Genomic DNA, 12,793 nt, shown 5'->3' on the forward strand with positions numbered 1-12,793 from the left:
TATAACCAGCTCGCCCCTCGAGTCCAAGTGAATGTTTGTGCCAAATTTGAAGACGTTCCGTCGAGGTGTTTCGTGAGGTCACCACCATGACCTTTGACCTTTGACCTCCAAATTTGAATCACTTCATCCTCGAGTTCTGTAGTGAAGGTTCGAAAAGTCCAACTCACTGGTTCCTGGTGTTCTTTGTTCTCCTGGTTTGGAGGGGAAAAGGGCTTCACAGACAGATGGGCGGGGCTATGTAACTTCTGGGTGTGGTCAACGGGATGACAGGTGATTTTGTCACACTGTTTATCTCACCTGCATTTTGAAAACCAGTCGCCACCATGAGAGAAGGAGCAACTCCAACATGGCTGCTCTGCCTGGTTTTCATTTTCCAAGGCTCCACTGTGATGTATATGAATTCAAATTTATTTTCATTTAAATGTAAATGTTTCGTATATATTATATTATTATCAATTATTTATCTTTCTCTGTATTTCTTACCGGCATTTTGCAGTTTTTCTTTCTCGTACTGTCAATGCAAATTTCCCCAGTGTGGGACTAATAAAGGAAGATCTTTATCTAATCTCTTGTGAAATCACTTCAGTGAGTGGTTTACATTTCTAGACAAGAATCCCTCACTTTTCTGTGCAGACAGAAGCGACGTTGGCACCGAGGAACAATGAAACAGCTGAATATAAAACCGTCAAACATTAAAAGGGAATCTCTCCGGGCAGCTTAAATCTGGCAAATTGAAACTTTATATTTTCCTGACTGGCTCCATTTCCTTATTCAGAGCGTTCACTTTTGCCACGGTGAGCCTGAAACGCTCACTGAGGTGCACTTGCGAGCTCAAAAGGGGATCACGAAGGCAGACGTTCGCACCTACAATCTGCTCTGTGTCGTAAAACATAATGTGCCCATTAGAGCTGGATTGCTTTCTCTCATCTCAGCCGCACCACTTCCAGTTTTATGCACAGATTTTTCCTGCATTCATACGTCCCTCTTACCACATGTCTGCATTTGTGTGCATGTGTTTTACAGTTTTGCATGATACTTCCTGTGCCCGCATTGTCATGAATTGCTTTTACCAGAACAGTCCTTCTCCCACAGTGCACGAGTTAATTACAGCTGAATCGTCATTACTTGACATGGCCGTGGCTTCCTGTAAAACGCTTTCACTGGTCTCTGCCTCTGCACTCAAGGGAAACATTAGCGTGCTGCTCAATGGAGCTATGCAGAACAAATCAGTCACTCTGACAAGGACACAAATAACAGTGCATCTTTTTCACTGTGGCTAACATTTGGCTATAATAGTATTTGTGTGTCGACTTGAGTTATATGAGGTCAGAAACTGCAGATCCTGCAAATAAAACTGATGCATTTCATTTATTGGCCTCTTCTTCAAATATTTTCTTGTGGTTTTTTTTATTTTCCCCCCAAACATATCATTTTAAGATTAAGTGATTTGAGGAAGACGTGGCATCAAATGCAGCTGAAGGAATAAAGAAAAAAAAAAAGTTTAAACAACTTTTTTTTTTCTCTCCTTTTCCTGATTATAAATCAGGAGATGGACAGTTTTGTTTTTTGCGGCTCTTTGCATAATAATAGGCTCCTCTGTTGTCAAGGAGGGAGGAAGGAAGGAAGGAGGGAGGACGCAGAGGAGAGGGGAGGAAACTGTGCTGAAAGAAAACTGCTTCCCCAGACAGTGTGAAGTGAAAAGCTTCAGGATTTCGGAAACAGACGAGACAAGGGAGCAGCGCTTTGATTTCACAGATCAAACAATATCATGGAGCTTTATTTTTATTTTCTTTTAATCTTTTGCACTTTTTACTGATGAAGACGGGAAATATAAACTTATACATTTTGCAGGGGGGAGGGGTGAAGGGGTGTTATCTTTGACTCTAAAGTCTATTTTTTTTTTTTTTTCTCTAAATCATGCCACGTTGAGATCACGCCTGTGATGAGCTGAGCAGACGCAATGATCATCCTCCTCCCGCTCTCACGCGCCGCTGACAGACCGCCGACAGACGACGCGCCGAAAAGTTCCCCAAGTTTTCTTTCCTCATCCGCCGCATTTTGTTTTATTCTTCCACATTCCTGCGGCGTTGACTCCTTCGGTCCTGAGAGCCGCCACCGCCGCCGCCACCCTCCCCCGGCCCGCCCCAGCATGCTGGACTGACGTCTGAGGAATGGCATCGGCTGTGTTTGAAGGCACGTCGCTGGTCAACATGTTTGTCCGGGACTGCTGGGTCAACGGGATCCGGAGGCTCATCATCAGCCAGCGGGGGGAGGAAGAGGAGTTCTTCGAGATCCGGACCGAGTGGTCGGACAGGAACATTTTATACTTGCACCGGAGTTACTCCGACCTGGGTCGGCTCTTTAAAAGACTTGTAGAGTCCTTCCCCGAGGACAGAAGAGACCTCTCCAAGTCTCCACTGATAGAAGGTTGGTATGAGGGGAAACAATAGAATGTGACACTAATGTGACCGGAAGTGGTGATAGAGTATTAAACAGTTTCACAAATGATATTTAAATTATGATCAGGGGCTCAGCTACACATTATGGGACCATATGCACAGGATTTAGGACCCCCCACCCCCCACCCCCTGTAATAATAATTGTTTTAATTCCTGATCAATTATTTGTTTAGTTTAAAAAAAAGTCAGAAATAGAGAAAATGCCTGACAACAACAACCCCCCAAAACTTCAGTTTCTAATGATAAAACATGAAGAAAACCAGTAAATCCTCACATTTATCTTGCAGACTTTTACACTATAACAAAAAAGAAAAATTAAAATTATTGGTGATTAAGTTTCTGTCCAGAACAACTAGTTTCATGTCGTCTTTAAACTCCTTTCCCACTCTCGACATCGATCACTGTTTTGGACTCATCGGAAAGTTCATTGGAAAGTTCAGCTTTTGCGAATCAGTATTCAGGGAGGGGGGGGGGGACTTTGCTTCTGCTCGCCACAGGAAAACTCCTGCAAAATGATAATCCTGTTTACATTTTTGCCTGAGACAGCTGTTGTTTAGATTGTTTTTTTTTTTGTCTGGATTACAATCAGATCCTGTTTCCAGAACAGCTGCGTGAAGCAGAACTGTAAAACATTTCTAAATGTGCAATTTCTTGCCAGATACTTTTAGTGTTGGGTGTTGTACGGACAGAACAACTGGGCATCACATAATAACTCGTAACCTAAGATCTAAGATGGTGTAACTTATGGTGTTTTAAGGAAGTTAAATGAAAACAGGAAAACGTGTAGCTAAACATAATCAATAAGGTTTTTAAGGGTCAATGTGACCACAGCCGCTTCAGAGCCTGGATTTACATGCTTTTGTTTGGACAGCTTAATAATTAACAAAAGTCCACGTTCACATGTCACATCAGCAGACCTATCACGTAGCCTGTAGACCAACACGAAGACAATGGTTTCCAAATCCTTCGTCAATATTTAGGACCTGAGACATTGTGTGATCTGAAAGGTCAGCGAGGTCACCGTTTTGGGAATGCACCAGAACTACTTCATCGGACCTCTTTAGGGAACAGTAGGTGGATGTTACTGGGTCACGGCAGAAACGCTCATAGATACCCAGCAGTGAGGCGAAGGTTGTTTGCGCTCTCCGAGGGTCACGGTTATCAGCGACACATCGCTCTCCGACAAACAATCAATCAATGAATTTGGTGATGTGTGATTCTTTACAGATCTGAAATGGAAGCATAATTTTAATTCCTTCTTGCAAGTAGCAGTACGAAAAATGTCACTGACGATCTGAAAGGTTGTGATTCATCATCATCAGCATCATCAGCCGATGCCAGCTGATTTAAGAGGGCCGTGTTCTGTCAGATACCGACCCGACACTGTGGTGCCCTTGCGTTGCCAGTTGGATTGGCAGTGCTCCCAGCTTGTTGTGTGTGTGTGTGTGTGTGTGTGTGTGTGTGTGTGTGTGTGTTAGTGTGTGTGATATCCCCACTCAGACTCCTTGGCACTGCCCTTTTGTTTCTACCCACTGAGCCTATATGAATGTTTTGGAAACATCCCTTTAGTGGGGACTGGAAAGCTCAGCTTCCTGCCCAGACACTGAAAATAGCTGACGGATTTGTTGACAGCTCGCTCGCTCGCTTCGCCTCTGCCAGTGCAGCGTGCACTGCATTTTGGGAAGAGACATTTCAGAGCTCATGACTCACTTTTTCACTTCTTTTTTCTTTTATTTTTTTAGTAACTGTCTGTCATTGTTCATATCCTCACTACAGCTCAGAGATAAATGGGGCGGTGATATCAGTGCTGAGGCAGATGTCGGTGGTGACTCAAGCTGGTTTGACAATTTCATTGATTGATTGATATCAAGCCACAGGGTCAATAACAATCCCCCTTTTTGGCCTTTCCTTAATTCGTTCCTCTGTTCAATATTTCATTTGCATCTCTTCTGATTTCCTCAGAGTGAGAGTCCTGTGACAAACCGAAGCTTTGGCCTTTCTCAGTCCACTTTGCTCCAGTTTCTGGCTCTGCTCATGTTTTCCTGTTTCTCCGCTGCACCCGGGCAACAGAGGGGGCGTGCAGAGCGTTCAGACTTATGTCATGATGACAGAGGGGAGCTGGGAGAGAGATGAACTTCCTATATTTAGTCCCTGTGGTCTGTGAAAGCCTCATAACACTTACCTGACATGTGACCTCGGAGTGAACACTGACAGGAAGTGATTGCTCAAATTCCATGCGAACCAGATACCACCGGGGAATGTAGATACAGGCTGTGTCTGAAAACCACCACTCCCACTTACACGTCTTCATACGAGATTCTCAATAGTTTCCTCTTGAATGTCATTCACCATGTTGGTTGGTCATCATCAATTAAATGACAAGCACTGGATCATGGGAATTTTTTTTGTTTTTTGTTTTTTTTATGAACATATATTTGGTCTCTGAGCGTTCAGTGGAAAGACAGGACGAGGACGTGTGATGTCAGCGGGATGGGGCTTGTAGAGAGATGCGCTCGGTGATGGGGGAAAAGGGGTGAAGTGAAATCGTTGCTGCTAGGAGGCAACGTTAAGGCCTGAGTTACAAGTCATTTTACTAATTCCTTTAGCTGTTAAGTAATTAAAGTTTTAAATGTATTCTCCTCTAACTATGAGTGAACTATTCCTTTAAACTTGAGATAAGCGTGAGTCACAGTGAGGCTCAGTTTAAGAGTTTTGAGAACAATGAAAAATTTAAATGTGTTTTAATATTTGAGTTTAGATACTGGTTATTTAAGTCAGAGAAAGATATGTAATTGAGGAAATATAGTGAAGCGCTAGTAAATATAGTGCGCTAGGTAGGAAATATAGTGCACTAGATAATAAATATAGTGCACTAGGTAAGAAATATAGTGCACTAGATAATAAATATAATGCGCTAGTTAGGGAACTAGTGCACTAGGTAGGGAATATAGTGCACTAGGTAGGGAATATAGTGCACTAGGTAGGGAATATAGTGCACTAGGTAGGGAATAGTGCACTAGTTAATAAATATAAGGCGCTAGTTAGGGAACTAGTGCATTAGGTAGGGAATATAGTGCACTAGATAATAAATATAGTGTACTAGTTAGGGAATATAGTGCACTAGGTAGGGAATATAGTGCACTAGGTAGGGAATATAGTGCACTAGTTAAATATAGTGCACGAGTTAATAAATATAGTGCACTAGGTAGGTAAAGACTTCAATACTGGTACTCGTACACAGGATTACTGAATTTTGATGTCCTCTGCCTGTTGACTGAGGCATCCAGAAATAACATGGTGGCGTAACTGCGGCGAGCTAGTGGTTAGGAGATAACGTGTTACGCTGCTGACATGTGCTTATCAGATCCATGCAGAAGATAGCTGCTGCTTACAACATCTGACGACTGTTATGACAGCGTGTTTGAGGATGACTTGAACACAGAGCAGTTCCTGTTGTAAACCTACTTGTACTGTGTTATTTCAGCTAATACGTAAACAGAGGGGCCTGCCAACATGGCATACTGTCAGACAACTAACAGATGGTTAACTTTAGCATGTAATTGCAACAAAAAAAACAAAAACAAACCTATGAGGCAGGATCATACACTAAATGTCATCTGGCGTGTGTGTAATTACTGTCATTTGTGAGATTTAACCATCTTGCTGCATCAGGTAGATAAATGTCGAAAACGTAGATTAATTATTAACAACACAAGGACCACTGTAGCCAGGAAGCCCATGCAGGAAATAGTCTCAGTTTATATGAAGACATTTTCCAGAGAACCACCCTGTAATTGTAACAAACACAGCAAATCAGAGATTAGATACACACAGATGAGTACTCTGTAGTTTTGGAGATGAAATTCACGGTGTGCAGTGGCTCAGGAGTAATACCCTGAGGCATGGTGGGTTTATTTTTTCTTTCGTTGTCTGTATTTATTTTGTATTTGGGCGATTCCCTGTGTGCCACAGTGGGAGGGGAGCTGCAGTAAGAGTGGAGTGTCAGTAGCAATCCGGTGGAGCCCTGCAATTTTGGATTCTGGATTGATTGCATTCTGTTGCTGCCCGTCTGCGACACACACTCACACACGTTCTGTGCTATTTCCAAAACTAATTAGCGAGGAGGCGCCTCGCATGTGGAGCTCTCTGAAATCGCCCCAGCTTGCTGTTTTTCAGCAGCTTGTGTACATGAGAGTCTCTCAGCTGATTAACATCCTTGTAGCATCCATGCGATGGCAACGAGTACGTGTTGAATGTGCAGCCTCTAATCGAAGAGATATGCACATCCGTCTACATGTCACATCTACTGTGGTTAACTCGATTAAATCTTGCACAACCAGCACCAAACTGTTGCAAAAATAACTCCACATGTTTCTGTTTTTCATATTAAACAGGCCCGTTGCACTGTATTTAATGGTAAAAATAATCAGGAAGGTTGAAGTAAGGCTTATACAGGCTGTATAATGTAAATATTAAATTCAAACTTAAGAATAACTTTGAAAAACGTATGATCAATTTAATTCCAAATAAAAGACACAGTAACTGTACTTTCAGTAATAAGCGGAGACACAGCCTGTTGTATATTTGGCTTCCTATGATTGTTACCAGCTCCAAACACAAAAACCGCTGATTATATTTTATTATACATTCTTCCTAAACCCAGCCTGGATGTCTTGTGTGTCTACAGCCGATAAATAATGTGCGCTGGTTTGCACTTGATCCATTACATAAGCAACCTACATGGCAGGAAGAGTGGATGAACTTTACTAAACTGTTTAGAAGAGGAACAACAGACGAGAGTGAGTGCGGGTTTTGTCTGTGGTGAAGTTTGACATCCAGGGTCGGAGACGAATAAATAAAATAGTTACACCGGCGTCGTGTCTTGAAGAAGAGCAACCCGGAGGCGGTGTGAGGTTCAGACTTGGGCGGGCATCCTGGTGATGATATAACTGCCCAATCACTCTTTCACATCCCCGTGGGTATGATGTCATGACTGTGGGACCATTATAAATGGATGAGCTTGTGACTGTGTGCGTCGTGTTGCTTCAGGCGCTCTTACTCAGAGCAACCGAAACCGCTGTGTGACCACGTTTCATCCGTAGCGCTTACATCAGACAGGAGGCTCATCAGCGCGGCTGCAGCCTCCATCATTATTCTCCTCGGCGCGGCCCTTTGTCAGCAGGGCGGTAAATGATGCCGACTGCTGACTCACATGGGCGGCAGCCTCGCAGGCCTTCTTGCTAAAAGTGCTGATTTCACACTCCCACTACCTCTTAAATTACGCTGCTGGTTTTATGCAGGATTAACGCGTTATCACAGACGCCGTTGTGTGGAGCTTCTCTACTCTGCCATTACTCCTCTTGTACAAACACCGGCAGTTTGACAGTATCACGTTATACTGTTCCCTGTGCAGACAGTGATAAGCAGTCTATTTTTTTGCCTCCCTTGGGGTAAATATCAGGGGGCATTGTTAATAAAAAAGGTTACTGTATTTAATAGACTACCACCTTTTCTCTTGCAGTCGTAGCAACCTTTTTCCAAACTTGAGATAAATACGAGCCTGTCCGGCGGTGAGTCCTGACCTATGGGTGGATAATAGTCTGTTGGCAGCAAAGGTCAAAGCAGCTTTTTTTTTATCACCCAGGTACAGAAATAGTCACAGTTAACATTTAAATTGTGGGAGCTGTTCTGGAGCAGCATCCTCAGTCTGGGTCCACGAAGGCTGAACCCCCCGCCCTTTGCGACGCAAGGCCCTTGTCACAAAAACGTGAGGTTTAAGAGTCCTCGGTTTGAACAGTTGAACCGAGCTGAAACATCATACTCACATTTAACAGTGTGATCCTCAGCCTCTCTGTCGGTGTTGTTTGCTGCCACATTATTTTCATTAACCGGCGTGCAATGAATTGTGGGAAAGGTTCGGCCACGACGGATCCACCTGAAGGATCCTTCTTTGTCCAGGAAAAGAAGGATGCGTTTCTTGGCATTTTTAAGTTTTAATTAGTTAATTAATTAATTAATTTGTTTTTTTTATTGAAGATGTATAGAAACAGGCATAGCTAAATGCTAACAACAGCATGCTAATATGTTCGCAATGACGATGCTAACGCGTTGATATTCAGCAGGTATGATGTTAATTGGTTCCTTATAGTAGTTTAGCATTTTAGCATGCTAACATTTGCTTAATTAGCACTAAACACAAAGTAATGGGTTTGATGTGTTGGTCATTAATTCTGCATTTTATTTTATTAAACCAAATTATTAAAATGTCTGTACTGTATTTATTTATTTGTTTGTTTCAGGGCTGGTAAAAATCAAAGAGGCACACGACATTGAGGAGAAACTGAACGAGGTGGAGAGACTACTGAAGAACGCCATCAACATGCCGTGCAAGGTACGACATTCAACTGCAAATAAGTTTTTACCGGGGGCCCGAAAGGTGGATGTTGGGGGAAACCTGCAACTAAATCACCCATAATCCTCTGTCCGCAGTATTCCAGGTCAGAGGTGATGTTGACGTTCTTCGAGCGGTCGCCGCTGGACCAGGTGCTGAGGAACGACAAGGTCCACAGAATCCAGCCGTGCTTTCAGAGTCCGATCAAGATATCAGGTACGACGTCTCGGCCTTTCTTTCCTTTTCGTTGCACAAAGACGGAGACGTTCGGGGCGTCGTGGCGACTCAACAGGTGATGTGACGTTGTACCTTTCAGAAATCATGCGGTCGAACGGATTCTGTCTGGCCAACACGGAGACCATCGTGTTCGACCACAATATCCCTGAAGAAAAGGAGAGACCTTCGTCCACTGACTCTGTGGAACATACGTAAGTGTTAAAATCGTTCCAGCGTTTGATGCCATGAAACTTAGGTTAGAACCTGAAGATGGCGTCAAGTTTGCACAGGATTCCTCGCTTGTTTACTACGTACGTAAGGATTTCTACATTTGCTCTTTAAGTGCTTCGGCCCGGGGGAAGAGGCCATTGAGTGTGAACCCACCCTGTGACCCTCCACCCTCCTCTTTATGCACCACAGGAAGTGTGTCTATGCACCTCTTCCTTCCCTGGGTGTGTGTAGGAAACAAAAGAGACCAACACATTCCTCTCGGGTCTTCACACAAAACAAAACTTTACGTCGCTGAGATTTTTACTGATGCAATGCTCTTACCTTGTACTAGTAAAAAGCATGTAGACAGCTTTAGATAAAAGGCATCAAAGATGTGATTCCTGGGTTAGACTACATGGCTGCTTCCTGTCCCTGCAGTAATGTGTCTGTCATTTTGTTGCCAGGTATGAGGACGGAACAGAGTTTCTGCCAATGGAAGCAGACGTGTGCGACGAGGAAACAGAAGCGTATGTCACCAACCTTTCCTACTACCACCTGGTCCCGTTTGAAACCGACATCCTGGAGTGACGGAGGGATTTTTCACCCACAAGACGTTTTTTTTTTTTTTTTGCCAACGGACGGTCGACGCTGTCGCCGCACGCAGCCGCTCCGAGTTAACGCTGCCGCTTAGCGTAGCATCCTCAAGAGTTGCTTAAAGTTTTCTAGCTCACGGCGGAGTCGGGCAGGTGCACACAGTACGCACCGAAATACTGACAGAGCGCAACGGCAGCAACACTTTATTTTATTTTTTGCCATTTTCTGTGACGTCACCGGTGTGCCTCATCCAGAGCCTTATTTAAAAACAAATCAAGATAAGAGTCTTCAGACTGACTATTAGAAGGATTTCAGGTGTTGTGATGCAACCTGTGAGGGCCGCACGTCGGCTGAAATTTGGAAAGGAACCAAACCGCATTGGACCGGTCACTGTTACTCATAACTCTGCTGAAGTTACCAGCGCTCTTTCTTTATCTTTAGTGTTTAACCGTGCGCAGCCAGTTTCACCGCTGGACCTCGATCGTAGCATCGGATGCATCTTTAAACTGCTTCCCTTCCACTGGTGTTTTGTTTGCTGTGGGAATGCAGGAGTGAAGCTTTGTGTATGAGCTTTGTTTATGGTGCAATTTACACCAGCATTTAGGGATTTCTTTTTTCGTGTACAAGCTTATAACTCCGATTTGTTGCTGTGATAAAAGACGTAGCTTCTTCGGCATGAGAGAGCAACTGGACGTGATGCGTTCTCATGAGAAGGTTTAGCTGCCTCCAAGCTAAATGAATAGAAATCATAGGAATTTGAATTCAAGGTTGAACAAATAGTGACTTAAAGCTGCTGTTAAATTGATTTACAGTTTAAGCTACAGAAACATTTTTCACAGTTAAAGATATGTGCTTCTGTTTCGCTTGGTTCAACTATCAATTTCAAGAACGTAAAAAAGAAATATGAAGTGCCATTATCATCCTGTTACAACACAGTCTTTCCAAAGTGAGAGCTCAATGCTGCCTTTTTGGATGTTGGTGAGATTTTGTTCCTTAAATAAATGTAGAATGCAATATGTGTAAATAGTGTAGCTGGTATTGTTGCTTGTTTTTAATGTGTATAAACAAATAATTTGATGTGTCTGAGCAGAGAATGAGTGCTGCCATTATGTGGATAACTGAATCATCTCACCGCTATTGTCGCCATCTGATGAGTGATAAAATGGGGCAAAGAAAGCTTTGTTTTGTTTTATGGGTCAACTGAGGTCACATCTGACCCCGTCCTGTAAGATGACGTGAGTGGGTTCAGTCAGACAGCTGACTACAGTGAACGTGGGAGTCGGCAGCTTGGCCTGCGATGGTTGGATAGAGAGAGAGAGAGAGAGAGAGAGAGAGAGAGAGAGAGGGGGGATACAAGTCCTCTCTTTTTCTAAGGAAGAAAAACAACATGGCTGTACTGTGTATAGGATAACACTTGATTAAAATGCATGCCTTTTGTATGTTTTCTGGGTCCCTCCCACAGTGAGGAGGCTGCTTTCACTTCTGCATCTAAAACCGTGGAGCTCGGTGCAGCGCTGCAAATGCAGAAAATACATTTTTTTTGTGTGTGTGTTTGTGTGTGTGTGTGTGTGTGTAGGGTTAAATGTATGGAAGTCTGTCTGCACGCATTGTTTTGATTCTCCTGTCGATGCAGAGGTTGCATTCACCGTCTTACAATGTGGGCTAACAGCTTGTGTCCAGTTTTCTGCCCTTCTTAACACAAAGGCATTCAACCCTCACAAACTTGGCACACAAGACTCCAACAGGACGGTCCTCCGCATGAGTCTATTTAGTAACACAGTCATGATCACTATTCACCCCGTGAGAAAGTACAGCTCTTTCTCAGGGCGTGAAACTATTTCATGCTCTCTTTTTCTTTTTTGTTTTGGGGGGGGGTTCTTTCTTTTCTCTCTTCTCTCCAAGAATGACGTCTTGCATTGATGGATATTCTCTGGATGTAAAGGTTTTTTCTGTTGCAGAAAACAGCCACATGAAGGCATCGATTAAGATGATTCAGTAACAAGGAAACTGGAATTTGTCATTTAAATTTTCATACTCTGCGAAGAAGCGCTTGATGTTTCCTGCGAGCTCGTATTCAGAGATCAAAGAATATCGACACCCCTCCGTCTGCCTCAAGGCCCTTCGTGAGCTTAAGCAGTCGGTGCATTATAAATATTCTGCCACAGTTTCCATGAAGTTATGACTAAAATGGTACTCAGCTGATTCAGCGCAGTGACAGGAACGAGTAACAAAACGCTGGTACTCCAGTTTCAGTTGTTATTGTTTCAAACATATCACTATGTCAGCCAGGGGTGTGAGGATTCAGATATGACAGGTAATATATGAAAATAATAATTCACAATAGGTTGTTATTTATTGTGTAAACTCCAGCCACACTCCTGTGAAAATAACCGCTCTATGCCTTGTAACACGTGTGTATGTATCTGGTGTGTAGACGTGTAAATGAAGGAACCGACTGAAAATGACCTTAATTATAAACGTTGAAGATGAAGTGTATGTTTGATAACTTTAAAGCTATTCAGACAGTATTAGATACAAATTATTATTCTCGAAGCTTCTCAAAACAAATAAATACGTTTTCAATAAAAAGAAAATCTTCATGGTGTTTTCTTTTTCTGAGAAATGCATGATGGGAACACACTTATTGGTCTGAAGTTGTAGAACAAAACTGAATAAATTAACTGTATTTCAGTACAATTTCAAGGTATTTTCAGTTTATATTTTGATACTTTCATTTCAGTTGGAAATATTGCACTTAATTTACTTCACCACATTCAGCTGACAACTATAGAGTTAATTTACAGATTAATTTTTTAAATACAAAACATTATGTCATATAGTATATATGATATATACTGATATAGATTAAACTTCTCAACAGGAAGTAGAGTAGCTCATTAGCAAAAATTAGCTGCTGAGGATT

General features: G+C 42.7%; 1 protein-coding gene across 1 annotated transcript; it reads left to right on the forward strand.

The window, feature by feature from the left end:
- The first annotated feature begins 1,682 nt into the window (after window positions 1–1,682).
- On the forward strand, window positions 1,683–12,464 carry pxdc1b (PX domain containing 1b). Its single transcript, XM_023431501.2, has 5 exons — window positions 1,683–2,427; window positions 8,759–8,850; window positions 8,949–9,066; window positions 9,167–9,278; window positions 9,741–12,464. The coding sequence occupies exons 1-5, from the start codon at window positions 2,172–2,174 to the stop codon at window positions 9,862–9,864; spliced, it is 702 nt and encodes a 233-aa protein (XP_023287269.1). The 5' UTR covers window positions 1,683–2,171; the 3' UTR covers window positions 9,865–12,464.
- The last annotated feature ends 329 nt before the right edge of the window (window positions 12,465–12,793 follow it).

Source organism: Seriola lalandi, unplaced genomic scaffold (genome assembly GCF_002814215.2).
Source record: "Seriola lalandi dorsalis isolate HSWRI2012SDOR001 ecotype SW California unplaced genomic scaffold, Sedor1 jcf7180002054923, whole genome shotgun sequence".
In the NCBI taxonomy this organism is placed as follows: Eukaryota; Metazoa; Chordata; class Actinopteri; order Carangiformes; family Carangidae; genus Seriola; species Seriola lalandi.